An 18,103-nucleotide genomic window follows, 5' to 3' on the forward strand; every position below is an offset into this window, starting at 1 on the left:
GCGCCACCAACAGCTTGGCCATCTGCCCTCCTCTACAATGAGCATGTGTTACCTACGGGCAACAGCCAGAGTCAGTTTTCACACTCTTGGACCTTCAACAGGAAGGGCTGAAGATTCTTCCCATGCCCTTTCTCATCCTTTACCTCTGATTTTTATACAGTTGGGAGCTAGTTGCATCTCTTGAAGACTTTATTAGCAATGCCTCTTTTACCTTACCTGTCAAGGGAAAAAAAATAAAAAAATTCTTCAGTTTTGATTTCATTTTTGGTGTGATTGGGCCACTCACATTTTGAGCAATTAATTTCTCATGGTACTTCTTCCCTTTTTCCTTACTATCCATAAAAAGTTCATCTGGACATAAAAATCACCGGCATTACTGAGATTTACCTCAAAGCCCAAATAGGGAATCTAGCACCAAATATTCTCCCTGTGTACTGCTCAACAAGAAATATTCAGAAGAATATTCACTGGCAGCTGAGGCTCATGGAACTCCCAGAATACTGAGCCTGCAGAGGAGGCAGACAGCCCTGGCAGTGGCTGAGGGGACTTCTCGTCACAGACTCCTCTGAAAGTGTGTCACTCCAGGAGGAGAAAGCATTTAAACCTGTGCCTTACCTTCCTCCTGTGCTAAAATGTAAGGTTCCTCCTGAGCTACAAACAATTCTCCATTCCTCAACAAAGCTACTCATGTTCTTGACTTATCTTAAAGAGCAAAAGCAAATGTGGTCAGAAATTTTGCATCAAAGCCTGTTTGCAGAGAAATGCCACCATATGTGAGAAAATAGTTCTTAGTATCAATTCACTCAAAAGAAAGCCAACCCTGAATTGAGCAGTGCTTTAAATGAACTTGAATTCTCTTTCTTCACCTATCAGCCGGATTGGTTTGCTCCTTTTTTGTCCTAGAGAGAACATTAGAACAATTTGCTCTTGACAAGACTCCTTGTATGGCTCCCAAACTGGTGGCTGCTCACCACGCCTTGCCTGGGCTCTTAATGCAGCCTGTTAGGAGCACCTGACTTTGCCACCCTGTTCAGCCCTTGGGCACAGCTGGTGCCACAGTCCCCTCTGGTGCCACGGTCCCCTCCTGGCTCATGGCATGTCTCTGCTGCTGGAGGAGCTCTGCTGGTGCTGCTGCCTGCGTTCAACAACGCCGATCCTACCCCCCAGCCAAAGACAGACTAAAGTCACTGCTTTGGTCAGCTCGTGTGAACGAGTTTAACACTTACTCACCTCTATCCCAGACCTCTTAAAACCCACCCAGCAAGATCACAAAGTCACCTCACCTACAGAGATGAGCAGGTCTGAGCGAACAGAAGGTCGGCTTTCACGCACATTGGGGTTTTAATTTAGTGGAAGCACTCACTCGGTTCACAAGCCTGACTTGTCAAAGCGGATTGTGCGATGCTATTGCGTTGCTTGTGTTAAAGAGAAACCGGAAGGGAGAAATGAGTTATGAAATGAGAAACACTCTTGGGGCGCAGGCTTGGCAGATAATCGGGTAGCACCCGGCCGCTTTGCCGGAATCCCTGTTCGTGCGGGACAAAGGCGGACACGGCTCCGCTGCGGGGCGAGGCGGGCGCTCGGCGAGCGGCGCTGGAGCGGCGGCGGCCCCGCCCCGCCCGTCCCGCCCCGCCGCGGGCCGGGGCCGAGCGCTCGGCCGGGGGGGAGCTCAGGATGCTCGGGCAGCGCCGCGGGCCGGGCGGGCGCGATGGAGCCGCCTGAGGGCTGGGACCCCTACGGGCGGCCGGCCCGGCGCACGCAGTGGCTGGTCAGCGCCCTCGCCTACCACTACGGGCTGGACCGCGGCGTGGAGAACGAGATCGTCGTGCTGGCCACCGGCCTGGACCAGTACCTGCAGGAGATTTTCCACCACTTGGACTGCGACGGTTCGGGCCGCATCCCCGGCGAGGACTTCCGCACGCTGTGCCAGGTGCTGGGGCTGGAGGAGGCGGCGGAGCCCGAGGAGTGCGCGGGGCTGTGGGACGGGCTCTCGGCCGAGCTCACCTTCCGCCAGTTCCACGCGCGGCTCTGCGGCCACTTCAGCACCCGCGCGGGGCCGCGGCTGCCGCTGGGCCGGGAGAGCGAGCACATCGAGACCCAGATCCGCCTGCGCAGCCCCCGCCGCCGCCGCCGCACCGACCCCGCCGGGCGCGGAGCCGCGGGCAGCGCCGAGCGGCGGCCGCCGGGGCCCTGCTCCCGAGAGGGCTGCGAGGAGATCGCGGCGCTGGAGCAGGCCGAGGACCGCATCGCCAGGCTGGAGGAGGAGAACGGCAGCCTGCGGGAGCTGGTGGAGGACATGCGCGCCGCCCTGCAGAGCAGCGATGCGCGGTGCCTGGCGCTGCAGGTGAGTCCGGGCCGGCCTCTGCACCGGCCTCCCGGGGGCGGCTCGGCTGCCCCGAGTGCTTCAGGAGAGATGCCGCTCCCGGAGAGTCAGTTTATAACCCCTCCACTGCCGCACTGAGACCGAAGCTGCTCCTTCGTCCTCGGCATTACCTTTTTAGCAAAGTTCAGTTACAGAGAGGCCTTAAGGAGAAATATATGGCACCGGTGTACCATTAAATATAGCTGTGAGGAGCACTCTTGTTAAAAGTGTAGCGGAGTTCAGCTTAACAAACCCACGCGTACAATGCTGCTGCTTCTTCTACTGCACGTGCAGTCAGGATGTGCTGATACCATATGCTGGATGTGCACTAGTGCAGGGTTTTCCCTGAAGTGAGAAAGAACTTTTGGATTCCCCCTTGCACAAGCACAAGCAGTGTCTCGGTCAGAAGTGCCTGTAAGAAATATTAGAAGGATGTTTTCCTCAGAGTGTGGTCACGAGGGTTCAGAGTTTGAGCCAGTGCTGCAGGCAGGCTGATGAATAGTCTGGGGCTCCTCTGCACAGCCCCATTAATTCCAGGGCTGGATTCTGCTGGTTCTGCTGGACTGGCTTGAGTGACACACATACATGCTTAACAGCAGTTAAATTCCTCTGGCATGAAATAGCTTGGAACAGGCAGAGCAGGGAAGGGCAGCAGGGACCCATTGTTCTGGCAGGTCTCACCAGGTGTGATTTGATACTAACACAGCACTCCCAGAACTCTGCTCCACCTGTGACACTTCCACTTGCAGTAGATGACTGTTGTCTTCACAATGTCCAGCAAGGCAGGTCAGGGACACTTTTACCATTTTCATCTAAAAAAGGGAAAGGAAATCAGCAGCAAACACGAAGTCACCAGTCAGTAGTCCCAGGAAGAATGAAAATGACAAAGAGGAGAGCTCCAGAACACCCCCAGCTTCTCCCTGCTCTCTTCTTCTGCACAAAACTTCATTGGAAATATCTTTTTCAGCAGACTGCCTCACTCCTGAGTATAGACATAGTAACGACATGAAAGCTACACAGAAACTTGTGCAATAACATGATAAGTGTGTAGTTTGAAAATTAAATGCATAGCTAGGTATTAAAAATTACTTTCCAGAGATTGTTTCCTTGTCTCTGTATTTGGCAAAGGTCAAGTAGCTTTAGCTGCTGATCGACTCTGTGTGATTGAAAAAAACCAAACCAACAAAGCACAATCCAGCCACTTTCAGTCTTCATTAAAACACATCAATTTCTCCCTGCTTTGTGCTCCTGGTCATTACAGGTGGGACTGCGGAAGAGCCATGCCAGCCATACAGGAGGAGGACCCTGCTTCATAGGGAGGAAGAGACCATTAACACAGAAGCACTCCCAGACCAAGTGCCTCCAAAATGTCCTGGAGGAAATGGAGCTCATGCGGAGCTCCAGGGATGGGCAGATTGAAGAAGCCATCAGGTTCAGTCAGGAGCTGGAGAAGGAGCTGAAGAGCTCTCAGGAAGCTCTGGTCAGCCTGGAAGATTGCAACCGTAACCTGAGGAGGGAGCAGGCAGAGATGAGGAGGAAGGTGGAAGAGGCCAGACACGCTGTCCTCAACAGTCTTGGCAAAGTGAAGGAGCTGGAAGTGAGAGCTAAGGAGGTGCCACATCTGCAAATACACGTCCAGCAGCTGGAATCACAACTGCAGCACTACAGGTAGGTTGGAGTCTGACAAAAAGTGCCTATAAAATCACAGTGTTGGGGCACAAGTGAGTTGGAGAATCTCTGGTGAGGGCTTATTAGATGTCTCCAAAACACCTTGTAAAATCTGGCCAGAGGGAAATTAAAAGCTGCTCATCCATTTTCCTTCTGGGGGTCTTTAGGAGATCTGGGAGTCTTCCAGGCCAAAGTCAGGGTGCGGATCTACAGAGAGCTGAAGTTACTCCCCAGACACACAACAACAGAACTCAGCATGGTAGTGCTTCAGGAAAGCCCCAGCACAAACTGCTGACAGTCCTTCAGAAACCATTTCCAACACACTTACTTTTCTTGCTGCCTTTCCTGGTCCTTAGGTGCCATCCCAAGCCAGCTGTAATCAGATGGCTGACTCTACATTCTGTATAAAAGCTCTTCAGCCTGTCCTAGGAACTGGGGAAAAGCACACCAGGACAACTTCTGGCCAGTAGTTTGAAACTTGCTGTGACTTCATTGCTTCTCCACTGAGAGAACAGGTAATAGAGGAGAGAAGCTGAAACGTTCCTAAACCCACAAAGTAACAGAGTGGGAGTCTCAAACAAAAAACACCAGCCAACTGAACCCCACTTTTGTAATAGCATAAACAAACCCTTCCAGAAGTCAGAAAGTTGGTCACAAATTTAATAGTCCACTGCTTCTGTTGCTTTTTATCTCAGACCAAACTTGGGTGGGTATTAAGTGTTAGTCATTTCTGCCCAAGTTTCAGATTGACCTATGGAATAAAATCTAGTTTATATTTTCACTGACCCAAAGCAAAACCAGTATTTCTAGACATATTTTTGCTTACACTACTAAATCTAGTATTTTAATAAATTGCATCTTGTGAAGTCCTTGCCTCTTCCTAAACTCACACTTCCTCTGTTTGCTTATAAGAAGAATTCATCGTGAGCTATTTGTGGCATCCTAGATATTGTAGTGTTTTATGAAGTGAGGAAATTCTAAAAATAACCATTTTTACCCAGTGTCTTTCTGCCAGCATTGTGTATAGTAATACAGGCATGGTTGCAGAAGATCAAAGAAAATAGAAGCATTTCTTTAAACATCTATAGGATTTAAAAACCACTGCAAGGGCACGTAACATTCAAGGTGACTGTCAGGGGTCTCTGGATGAATGACACAACTCCTGGTGCTAAAAGGGATCACACAGCTTGTCAGGGCTCTCACCTTCTCCTTGGCATGAGCACCAAAGTTTTAAGATGAGTTCTTGTCCTGTGGAATTGCTTTTCCAAAGTACAATGAAGAATAAAAAAGATCACCTTGAAACAGATGAAAGGCAATAAACAATGTCCACTGGCCTTGCAGAGCAGGAACTGCATGGGTTACATCAAAACAAAGACTGTGAGTTTAGAAATGTAAATTATATGTTCCTTGTAAGATAACCTTCATTTGTAATACTTATTTTTAAATTGCATGCTAATTTAAAGTGAGTGTCAAGCTCAGGAATGGTGCTGGACTGACCATTTGGGAACTACACCCCTTTTTTAGCCCTGTAGCACATCTAGCAGAGGCCCAGGCCAGCTTCCACCCTTTGAGATTCTCTGTTGGCCACAAAGCACCTGCACCTCCCCATCCAGTGAAACAGCTCTCAGTGTAAACAGTTTAACTTACAGGTGCATCATGATAATTGGGACTTGCATGCCTGGGCTCATATTCCATAACCCATGGAATCCCATCACTCCACGTGTTCCCAGAGTGGCACAGAGGTGGTGAATAAGCAGTGCAGAGCTGTGTGTTAGGCTGGGGAAAGGGTTCAGCAGCAGCTCTGCCCCACACAGCCTTGGCTGTCCCAGCTTGTCCCACTCCCTCTGCTCGCTCACACTGGTGCTCAGGCAGCCCAAACACCTCCTGCTCCGAGAGAATCACCTTCTCCTGACGTGCAGGAGTCCACATCCATGGGTGTGGCTCGGGTGAGCTGCTGGGAGTGCTTGGTGAGGGGAAGAGATGGGTTGGCTGAGGCGTGGAGAGGGAGGGACAGCTGGGAATCCACAGGGTTCTGTCTGTCACTTGGCAAGAGTGTCACTTGTCCCGTTGGTTTAAGTCAGGTTGTGTTTCAGTTTGTGTCACTCGTCCTGTTGGTTAAGTCAGGTTGTGTTTCATTTGCTGTTACCTGTGCTGTTAAAGTCTGCCTGTGTTTCAGTCACCTTTCCAGTGAGCAGTTTTCTCCCCTGCCAGCTGCCACAGAGTTTGTGAGCAGGGTCTGGATTTGGCAAGAGCTAATGCTACAGGGTAGGGCTGGAGAGGAATGGGGGGGATTTGGGTGTTCTGCAGAAGGCACTGACAATTGCAGATATCTCTCCTGAGAATTCACCATTACTGGCTTGCTGAGCCACAGGTTTCCTCCAGCTCAAGTCCCATTTCTTCCAGAGAGGATCATATTCAAGAATGAGTCCAATCTATGAGCTTTACACACTGCCCCTGTTTATAGATTCATATTGATCAAGGAAATGCTTTCTTCTTTTAGGTTCAGATTTTAAAAGCTCTTTTAGCATCTAAATCCCTCTTCTAGACCTTCATCTGAGACCTACTTGCAATCACTTAGATCTGAAATCCCAACCGTGACCTTAAGTTATAATCCCTAATGCAGGAAACAACAGTTTGCATTTAGTCAAGAAAGTGTTAAGTACCTGCAAGTGATTAAATGTTGTCCTAAACGGGAGTGTGTAATTCTAATCACCTATTCTTGATTTCATATTCCAGATTCATATTCCTGCGATCTGTATGACTTAAACATGAACTTTTTCTGAGTGCACAGGTTCCTGTGCCAGGGTTTGAACTGCCCCTGTCACATCACTGCCTTCCTAAACCAGCCTAGTTGGCCAAATTCTTTTCTTCAGGTGCCCATCCTGATCTTCCTCCTCTGATGAATGTCTCAGGTTTCTGTCTGGACTATCTTTCAGCTTTTCTTTTCAAAGCCCTGTCAAGTTAGTGTGTCAGCTCAACTTTAAAGGTAGATCTCAATAAATTCCTTCCTGAAGAGCTTGAGTTCAGTTCATTTCAGAGCAAAAAGACATCACAAGAAATTGTCTACTTACCATGGATATTGTATCAAAAGGGTGTAATTGCCAGTGCCTGATGACAGGAGAGTTTAGGAAGTCAGGCAACTCCCATTTTTATGCAGTGCCCAGGGAGTTATTCCCAGAGGACAAATCATTAACCACTATTGCCTAAACTCCCTTTTTGTCCCCCACTAAGTTCTGCTGCAGCACAAGGTGACACCATCCATGAATTGTAATAAAATCTCATTATTTCTAAGCATTATTTCTAAAAATACCACACATTAAAATATTACTACAGTAAAAAAAATCACATCTGCAGCTTCTTTCACTCATTGAGCCATTTGCCCTGTCAGAAAAGGAAATTGGATTGGTTTGACATGAATTGTTCCTGCCAAATATGAGTTGGCTTTGTTTTCTCTTCTAGATTGGAGGTGGCTTAGAAATTGATTACCTAATAAAGTGTTCATATTCTTTTTTCTCTTTAGGAGCACTGGAGGGAATAGAATGATTTAACAAACATTGTTTTGATCCCAGTGTAAGGAATAAAAGGAAAGGTCATTTAGAATTGAAATAAACTTCGTAATATAGATGTTGACAGATGGTTTATGTTGCTGCATTTGTCAGCAGCACAGTAATTACATAGGTCAGTGAAAGAGGTCATAAAATACCAAAAATGCTTCCCATATGCATGGTCTGTCTCCCAAATTACTTAATTATCCATCAGCATTTCTATGAGTGTTAATGAGTAGGAATCCTTTTGGCATGGAATGCAGAGAAGTTTGTTTCAGCCTTTCATATTTTCCTGTAAATATGATGACTGAGGCCTCTAGTATAATTTTCTCCATTTATTTCATCAGTGTCAATTTTTCAAAAAAGTTATGCTTTAGGTTATTTTATACTGGAAGCAGTTCAGTTTTTTTTCTCTTTCAGGAGGCAGTGCCTTGATCTTTTCAATAATTTCTCAGGTTATCATTCACTCTGTAAAATATAACAAGATGGACCAAACAAGTCCAAATCAATAATCCAAGAACAGGAGAGAAATAGGGACATATTCCATGCAGGATCAGCTCAATTAAGTGTAGGGGAAAAAGAAGCCATAGGAAGGAAACATTCATACACAATAAAAGCTGTCTATAGTAGGTTATTTCCAGTCAGAATGATAATGGTTTCTATTTAGGCAGCCTAGAACTGTTCTTCTATTAAAAAAATAGACAGTAAAGAAAATTAGGACAATTTTTGATTGACTATTGTCATCAATACCAGCTCCTTGCTGTTGGCATGTGAGGGACATCTTGGCAATTTGTTCCAGGTGGCACCAAATTTGAGAGGAGGCTGTGGTGTGCATGTGCTGGACAGATGTGCAGGTGAGAAAGAAATCCTTGGACAGGAGCAGGGAGCAGGGACTGATGGCACTCAGGAAGTGAGCTCAGAGAGTGAAATGAAATGTTAAATTTGCAGAGCCTCATCTGTGAAAACACTCAGATTCTTCTGGATGAACTGATGTAATTTTATTTTCTAACTTTGCCTGGAGCTGATATTGTTTTCTACTAAAGAGTGTAAGAAGTTTTGTATTTCAGAGAAGTCTGCCAAAAACCACAGAGCTTCAAGGTTTGGAAGAAGTTAGCTGTAGCAGGTGAATATATTCCCATCACACAAAGCTTAGACTACTTGTCATCGAAGAATCATAAGCTAAGTAAGCAAACCAGATTACTCTCATTGGGGACACTTTAAAGCAGCATTTTGATTTCACAAAAGAGGATAATGGAAGGTATTGTTATTTATGGTAGAGAGAACTGTGCAGAGCAATTTATATAGATTAATTTGGCAGTGTAGAAAATGTATAACATCTCTTTCTGTGGAAGGGCTACTTTTATTTCAAATGCAAGAGTCTTTCAAAGCTTTCCACAATAATAACAGCAAAGCCTTGACTTCAGATCCAGTCACATAATTGCAAGTTGATTTATCCCGAAGGAGCTGCAACATTTACCCTCAGTGTGCTGAAACACTGGAAGTGCAGCCACTTCCCTGCCTTTTTCCATGCTGGGTTCTTGTTTACAGTGTTTATTCTGGGGAGGCTTTCCCTGGCTTCTCCCTAAATCCTCCTTTTATCTGCCTGGCCGTGTTTCTGTGTGGCAGTGAATGGGTGGCAGCTCAGTGGCAGTGCCACACAGGGACACCCGCCTGTCCCCTTGTGATGGTGCTCACAGGGGTCCCAGGATGAGGGAAGAGATGAGGATCTGACTCCATGTTTCAGAAGGCTGATTTATTATTTTATGATATATATTATCTTAAAACTATACTAAAAGAATAGAAGAAAGGATTTCATCAGAAGGCTGGCTAAGAATAGAAAAAGAATGATAACAAAGGCTTCTGTCTCAGACTCTCTGTCCAAGCCATCTGACTGTGATTGGCCATTAATTAGAAACAACCATGAGACCAATCACAGATCCACCTGTTGCATTCCACAGCAGCAGATAATCATTGCTTACATTTTGTTCCTGAGGCCTCCCAGCTTCTCAGGAAAAAAAAAAAATCCTAAGGAAAGGATTTTTCATAAAATATGTCTGCAACATCCCCTCCTGGCTCTGTTTGCTGGCCCTGCTGGAGCTGGAGCTGTCCCCCAGCTCATCCCTTCCTGGGGATGGAGGGGTGGCAGTGCCCTGCCAGCCCTGCTGCAGCACAGGGACAGAGCCACAGCCCAGCTGATTTTGTCACCTGTCCCCAGCTGCCTTGCACAGCTGCCTCCCCCTCCCACCCTTCTGTGCGTGATTTGCATCATGCTCACCCCTCCCACACCAGAGGGATTTGTTTTTGCCAAGGGGATGAGCAGTCAGTGTTTCTGCAGCTTTTCTTCCCTGAATTAGTGCCTGGAAGTTCAGGCAGAGTTTGGTGACGGGTGTGCATATCCCTCCTTCACTTGCCACCCTGACTTTGTCCAGTCCCCCCAGTGCTCCGCTCACAGCACCAACTTTCTGGGTGGTCAACAGATTACCCATCTTGTCCCATCCCCTCCCAAAAAAAGGACTGATTTCACACAGAATCATCACTTTAAAGAAAAACCTTCCTCCCCTACCCCTTTCAAACCCAACCCCTGGAGTCCCCATGAGAGGCTGTGACCGTCAGAAAGCAGAGCTCCCAGTCCAGAGTCACTGGTTTGGGGTTACAGCAAGAACCAGCACCAGCCATGTCCTGGATCCTAACCAGCCCCGCTGTAAATCCCCTTGTGTTCCTCAGCACGCTGCCAGGAGCAGAGGCACCCAGGGGTGGCCTGTCAAGCAGCATTTAAACCTGCCTGGACTGCCAGGAGGCTGGGGCTGAGCTAATAAATGTCACTGATGTGAGGAAATACAGGGCAGGCAGCTCCTGCACTCCAGTGACACAAAGCAGTTACTCAGCAGCCCTGCAAATATTTGTTCTGTTTGGGACTCCTGCTCAATCACTGCCCATGTTTGCTGTGCTGTCCCCTTCCCTTCACCCTCCTGGGTGTCCTTTCAACTTTGTCAGTGTCTCATCTGCCTGCTTAGCAGCATGATTAAAATCCAGACTGATATTTGCCTCTCTCATGCCTCGCTGGGGTTATCCTCTTTGTGGTACTCAGCACGTTTCCCTGGACCTGCCTGAGAATCTGAACCTCAGCTATTCAGAACTGCAGCCCGTGAAAAAACCTAGGGAAAACTGCAGTCACATCCCAAGGAAAGTGAAAAAAAAAAAAAAAAAACCAAACCAGAAAAAAAAGATAGAAAAGGATGTCCTGCATTATAAGTAAAACTTGGGTTAAATGGATCTTACTGATTCGTGTCCTGAGATAATCCCAGACTGGCAATTCAAAGACTGAGGTTGCAGTGGGGAGAAGGAGCTGGTTAGTGTATCTGCTTCAGTCTTTTATTACAGAAAAGAGATATCCAGGTATACCTAATTCCACCGCCCCTCTGGCGGGGAATCTTTAAGACCACCTAAAGATCTAAAGATTAACTTTAAGGTCCCTTCCAACCCAAAGCACTCTCTAATTCTATGCTACTTTCACAATTCCAGATGTGAAACCTGATCTGTGTGCTCAAGTCAAGCAACCTGAAAGTTGTAAAATGCATCAAGAGGCTGGCTTTAGCTCAGAGACCATTCCTGGTCTCTGAAAAAAGGAATTTTTATACATTTTTATAACTTTTTAGAATACCATCTGAAAATTTGGCAAATTCTGATAAAAATGAATAGGTATGTGTGGCCTTAAGGGATCACAGAGATAATGCTCAGTGTCAGAGACTAAAAACATAAAGCATGGGCTGAAGCTCAAGCATTATTGCAGATATCTGTAATCCAGGATTTGCCTGTGTTCTCTGCACCATTCCACAGAGGAATGTACTTCATAAAAAAAGAAATGGTTGGCCAATAAATGCCAGATGTAATCTTTGAGCATGAGTGTTGTGGTGGTGTTGGGGGGTTCCCAGGACGAGGTGAGAGATGAGAATTTGACTCAAGGTTTTTAGAAGGTTTATATTATATTATATTATATTATATTATATTATATTATATTATATTATATTATATTATATTATATTATATTATATTATATTATATTATATTATATTATATTATATTATATTATATTATATTATATTATATTATATTATATTATATTATATTATATTATATTATATTATATATACTAAAACTATGCTAAAGAAAAAGAAAGGATACAGACAGAAGGCTGGAAAAGAAGGAATAATAAAAACCCATTATAGACTCAGAGACTCCAACACAGCTGGCTGTGATTGGCCATTAATTAAAAACAATTCACATGCTGGGTAAACAATTCTGCAAATCACATTCCAAAGCAACAGAACATGGAGAAGCTGAGGCTTCTCATCTTGCCAGGAGAAGAAATCCTGGCGAAGGGATTTTTCAGAAAATATCACAGTGACACATTAGGAAGTTACTTCTGTGGAACAACTTCACAGCATCGTTCCTAAACCACTTGAAAAAGGAGCTGCAGAGGCTGTGACTGACTGTGTGCTGCAGTCCCTCCTTGTTTGAGGAGAAGGCTATTCCCTGAAGGCTGCCTGAGCCTGGAGTGCTAATTGCCATCCCAGCCGCCATCACCCCTTGCAGGAGCCAAGTGTTGGGAGTCACATTTCAGTGGAAAGACCCCAAGCCTTTCAATAAATCTCCAGAATCAAAATCAGGGCCTGTGCTTAGTTCTGTGCAGAACGTTTCAGGGAGGGTTCATGGTGTCCCATTAATCACAGCACTGACAGATCTGGTGCTCCCTGCATGTCTGCTCTGCTTTCACTCCCTGTCCTGACCCCATGCCTGTCCCTCACCCAGCACCAGGCTCAGCACAGGCTCAGCTCAGCCAAGATTAAAGCACAGCTTTGGAGGTTCAAGCCAAGCTCTGAGTGCAGCATTTTCACTCTGCTGGAGCTGCTAGACCTAAGGAGCACTGCTTGGCACAAAGTTACACAAGGCAGAAATAGGAGCAGTCAGAGCAAAGCCAATGCTTGTGAAAATTGCAGAGGAGGTCGGTTTGCTACCCATTTCTGTGCCAGCAAACAGGCAAGGGTGGCATTTCCTACGAGGGTACACGTGTGGTTTGTGGGGCACCGCTGTTGTCACCCATGAGCAGCCCTGTCACTATGTGAATGACATTAATAAATCAAATTTCAAAGTACCACTTTAAGATACAAAGAAGGAATAAAATTAAATACTTCACTTTGGTTTCATGTTGAAGAGAGAATTTCCTTGGCTGCAAAATACTTTTTGCTCAGACTTCTAACTCAGCCAAATTAAAAAAAAAAAAGAAAATATTCAAACTGTTATAAGCAAAAGTTGCGAGAGAGGCTGGTCCTCAGTCTGAAAGGTCTGTGTTTCCATTAATGAATGTACATGGGTCTGCTTAACTTCCAGTGCTGCTGCCCAGGGACAGTTCCTTCAGCAGGGAAAAAAGAACAAGAAAACCAAGAATAAGGATGTTGTCTGTTTGTTTGGTCAGTAAAACTGTGTCTGTGCTTCTGGAGCCCTGGCTGGGATGTGACAGGTTTTTCAGAAACTTTCCAGCTGTGAAATATTCCCACCACTGGCAGGATGTTCCTGGGTAAATGCACTGACTTGGAACAAAAGACCTTTCAGTGTAGCCAGGGGTTTGGATCTCTCAGAAAAGCTGTGATTAATCTCTCTACAGTAGAATTATACACCAGGTTTATTCCTGTGCTGGCAATCTTACACTGTGCTGCTTTCCTCCCTCTCCCCTTGTTCCTGCCTGCTTTGCTCTCTTTGGCTTGGGGGTTTTTGTTCATCATAATTTACAGTTTCCAAAGGATGCTTCAAATGCATTTAAAAATAGGAAACTTGAAAATTAAATAAGTATAAAGCTTTTGAGGTAAATACTGTGCAGGATGTGAATGATCTAAGCTTTGATTTCACATCAAAACCCCATCATTAAGGATCTAAGATCCTTAGAGTTTAGACCTGTACTGTTTATAAAATTGAGGAACTGTCAATCCCTAAGGCTTGGCACTTGTTCTGAAGTATTCAAAGTCATTTATGCTTAAATTGCAGTTCTCCAGCCTTACCAGTTAAGGCCCTGCTTCTGCAAGCAGCAATATCTTGCATCAAACAAGTGTTTTCTCCTAGATAGGGTGCACCTTGCTTGACTACTTCACTTGGGTTTCATGTTGAAGAGGCAGTTTCGTTAGTTGCAAAATATTTTTTCCTCAGATTTCTAATCTAACCAAACAAAAAAATAAAGAAAAATATTCAAACTGTTACAAGGAAAAGTTGGGAGAGAAGCTGGTCCTTAGTTTGAAAGGTCTGTGTTTCCATTAATGAATGTACATGGCTCTGCTTAATATCCAGTGCTTGCTTATAATCCTTGTTTATAATCCAAATTACCTCTGTATCAAATGATGTTGTTTTTAGAGCAGAAAATTATTAATGCTGGAAAGGCAGCATTCATTGCTTCCCCTTCCAAGCAGAGGGAGCTTTCCTGTGGCAGGTTCCCATGGAGCAGCTAAATTAATGGATCTCTGTTTCCTGAGGGAATGTGACTCACAGAGCAGAAATCACCAGGAAGCAATTGATGCTTTGCTACCTCATGTCCTCCAGCCAAGCCTTTAATTCTATTAATCCACATTTACCTGTCATTATATGCAGGAAACAAACAGCAAATAACCCCTAAACAGAGCAGTGACTCCATGGGCAGAGCCCACAAAGCATCCTGAGCCCTCCAGTTTGTCTGCCCAGTGCCTGGAAGGCACAGCTGGATTCTTCCTTCTCTGCAGAAAGAAAAGAGAGCACAGGGGGGAGAAGGAGCAGCTCTGCTCGTTACCATGAGAAAGGGAGCTGTCAAAGCATCTCCTCCTTTCATCCTCCCTCCCTCCACAGCCTTTTTCTGACCCGAATGGAGCTGGATCAGAGCCTGGGGTGAGGGACTGAGCTGCAGGGACACAGTGGGCTGGGGTGTCATTGGCACCCTTAGATGTGAAGGGGTGGGACTATTTTCAAGCTAAGAAGGATTTATTGCTCAGTCAGACACCAGTCTCAGAGGCCAGGAGAGGAGCAAGCACTGGGCCATAGCTCAAGAGCAGTCACAAATTCTTTGTTCCAAGGCAATACAGGACTTTCTAACCCAATGACAGCTGCCACAGGGTTTATTTTGCTTTTCTAACCCATCACCTTTACTCACTTCTGCTGCACTCTGGATATTTTGTCCAATGGCTTCTGTCTCACATGCACACAAATGCTTCTGTTATAATTCTGAGCTCACAGCTCACTCCACACAACCCCAGCCCTACACTACAAACCCTTCACCATCTCAGCAGTACAGCTGCTCACTAACTTAAGGCACATTCTTACAACTAGAGAACCACAAGTTTACGATTTTTCTGTCTAATATCTGTGTATTGTATTTTTACATCAATCCAAGCTTCTCCCAAGGCTGCAGCTCAAACCCTTCAGTGTCTGTGGAAGTTTCTGTTTTTCCAATTCCCACAAGTAGGGATGGGCAGGGCAAGCAGCACAGCTCCTCTCTGGGCTCCTCCACTTCATGGGGCACAGGCTGCTGCACGGTGGGCAGAGAAATCCCCTTTTTCCAGGGGGGAAAAATCCCCTTTTTCCAGGAGGGGAGGCTCCTGTGTGGAGAGCACCACCAGCCAGGTGTGCATGTCACCTGTGCTCCAGCTGTCCTTGTCATGGGCACCTGAATCTCCTCAGACAGCCTGCAGAAAGGCTCAAAATAAAATTTAAATGGCTCGTTCGAATTGAGTTCTGTGTTATAACAGCTCACAATGGGCAAGATGAATGTGGGCTGGGAGAGCTGCTGAAGTACAGAAGAAAACCAGGAACTGCATTGTTTTTAGGGCAGGTTTATGAACCATCCATCAGCTCAACATGCCGAGACCCGAGTTCACTTTCAGTGGTTTATTATTTTTAGTGAAGTTAAGCAATCCAATGCTTTTGGATTTTGGTTTGCATTTTAACCAAGTTTAGAATGAAGGAACTTTTCAGTGACAAAAGTGCTCCCAGGACTCTGGGAACATATGCTGCCATGCCAAGCTTTACAAAAATGCTTTATTTTTTCCATTACTTTATAAGTGAAACTGTAAACCCATGATCTGGCCCAGATATAATATATAAAGTGCCAGGTCAGAGGTGAGTGCTATAAAACAGGTGTAAAAAACCTTATGTGGCTTAGATTGTGTATCCTTAAAATTAAAGGACTTCCCCTCCTTCCTTGACTAAACAAATTCATCTGCACACACTGGTAATGCACTTAGTGGATGAATTTGTGTACTGTAAATGCATTCCATATTTTATATTTTAGAAGATTATTTTGTGCTTAAAAAGGTGTATCCTGTCTGTTGTTAAACCACAGGATATTTCAGATTGCTTCTCTCTCATTAAACCCTGCAGAAGAGAGCATCCTTCAGAGATGAGTCTGCACCAATCTCTGCAGCTGAAAGCAGTGAAGTTCCAGCTCAGTAATTTGATTCAAGTCTCCACTAAAAGTGCATTTGAATGACAAAGCTTGGATTCAGATCAGAATATCCACTGGGAGGGAGATGGATACCTAACTTTGGCTTTATCCTAATTTCAACCACAGCTGGCAGCCTGGAAATGTGTTTAGTTTGGAGATTTCTGTATTTTAGTTGGAAAAATCTGCTTTATATCCCATGGTAAGGAAAGCTATAATATTGTGATTATCATTTGATTTTTAAGTGAAATAATACTGGAAATAAAGATTTTTAAATTGCTCAGTTAGTCAAGATATGAAAAACCAGGATCAACTCTGAAGAATTGCAGGATGATCCTGGGACACTGAGTGAGGGAGGGTGGCAGGTACCAAATAAATGAAATTAAATTCATTTGGGGGGCTAAAAAACAAAACCAACCCCAAACAATACTCTCAGCTTCAGTGAAACAGACACAGTAATGAGAGTTTATTACAGATGCTGAAAAATTACAGCTTTGAGCTTTATAACTCTAGGAATGTATCTGTTCGGTTATTAAGCTGCAGGAAGGAAAGCAAATAAGATATTAAAATATATTACAAAGGGAACAGAGAACAGTACAAAGAAAATAATTATGCACATTCACAGAACACCTGTATCAGAACAAGGAAATTCATGATCTTCCACCAAAACAAATTAAACTGGAAGAGGCCTAGAAAAGGCAAAGAGTGTGAAAAAAAGGCATGGAAATTATTTTAGCCACATGCAGATGTGGAAGAGAGATAGCTTTGGAGATTTGCATCCAGAAGATGAATAGGGAGAATTATTCAGTCTCTCAGCACAGGAGCTGTGAGTCAGCTCATGAAAGCAGAGGAAGGTTCAAAGCAGACAGAAAACAAAATTCTTCTCACCCAGTGGGTGCCACAAGCTTGGAGCACCTTCCTGCACAGTGCTGAGCTTGAGGAAATGTTACACAGATTAAACAAGCAACTAAAATATCAATTTAAAAAAACCCCAACTACTTAGCAGGTGTTAAATAGAAAGATGACTCCACCTGAGTCACTGTGGGAATGACTGAAATACTGCAGTGGAAGGCCAGGGGAGGACTAAGGATGCCCCAGATCCATGAAGAGCAGGGGAAGTGCATCTCTAGTATTGTCTTTGAGCCTTTAATGCACATGAAATGACAAAATAAGAGTTTGGGTTTCTGACATCACCTTGGCTTCATCTGCAGGAGTCCAAGGTCACAGCTCTGGGAGTGAAGCTCATCTCCATCTGTCACCTCCGAGCTCCCATGCTCTGAGCCCTGACTCACCCCAGACCACAGCTTTGGATGTTGTCCCTTCACATCAATTTCCCCTTCTAAAAAGTGATTTTAATCCACAGGAAAAGGCAGCTATTACCCACAGCAGCCCCTGCTCCCACCATCACCTTTAAGATGACCTCCAGCTTAGAGACGCTGTTTCATTCTTCTGTAACACCCTCCTCTCATTCGGGTGCACAAATATCTCTGATAGCAGGAGATTAGCAGGATTTAAAATGGATTAACCGTTCCTCTGGCGAGGAGAATTTCTGAGCTACAGTGATAAATATTAGCTCCAGTTTGGGAAAATCTCTGACTCGCAGCTTTAGCCCAAACTTCCCCATTAGCAATCTCTGTCAGATTTCTTGCACACCCCTCCCAAGCTTCTCCTTGTGGGACATAATGAGTAGGATACAGGATTAGGTGGCTGAAGAGCCCAGCGCAAATCTGGTGTGACAAAACCCTGCACAAGTCCCTGCCTTTAGGTCAGGCTTTCCCTTTCTGGCATTGTCCTGGCTGCAATCGCTGGTTTAATCTCCTTTCAGAGCCCAGGAGCTCCTGCTGGGCTGGGGACCAGCACGGGCCATTCAATGGAGATGTCAGCCTTTGTGTGACAGACTGCCACACCAATATTGCGAGGAGCCTTTTCAGCCCTTCGTGCCAACAGCAAAATCTCATCTGAAAAGCCAGGCTTAGTGTTTCTGACATGCTGGCACAGCAAATATTTCCCCACATAATTGAAAAACATCATTTGTAAGAGTGTTGGCCCAGGGGTTCTCAACACAGGCTGGGATCT

General features: G+C 45.3%; 1 protein-coding gene across 2 annotated transcripts in view; it reads left to right on the top strand.

Annotated features, from left to right (window-relative positions):
• The first annotated feature begins 1,676 nt into the window (after positions 1–1,676).
• EFCC1 (EF-hand and coiled-coil domain containing 1) overlaps positions 1,677–18,103 on the top strand; it is a 41,410-nt gene continuing 24,983 nt past the window's right edge. For both annotated transcript variants that reach the window (XR_010028806.1, XM_063164376.1), the window contains exons 1-2: positions 1,677–2,344; positions 3,624–4,030. Coding sequence is in view for 1 of the 2 variants with exons in the window: in XM_063164376.1 (XP_063020446.1) it covers positions 1,709–2,344; positions 3,624–4,030 (1,043 nt within the window). In the remaining variant the exon portion in view is untranslated. The remainder of the gene's footprint in view (positions 2,345–3,623; positions 4,031–18,103) is intronic.

The sequence above is a fragment of the Melospiza melodia genome, chromosome 10, assembly GCF_035770615.1.
Source record: "Melospiza melodia melodia isolate bMelMel2 chromosome 10, bMelMel2.pri, whole genome shotgun sequence".
In the NCBI taxonomy this organism is placed as follows: Eukaryota; Metazoa; Chordata; class Aves; order Passeriformes; family Passerellidae; genus Melospiza; species Melospiza melodia.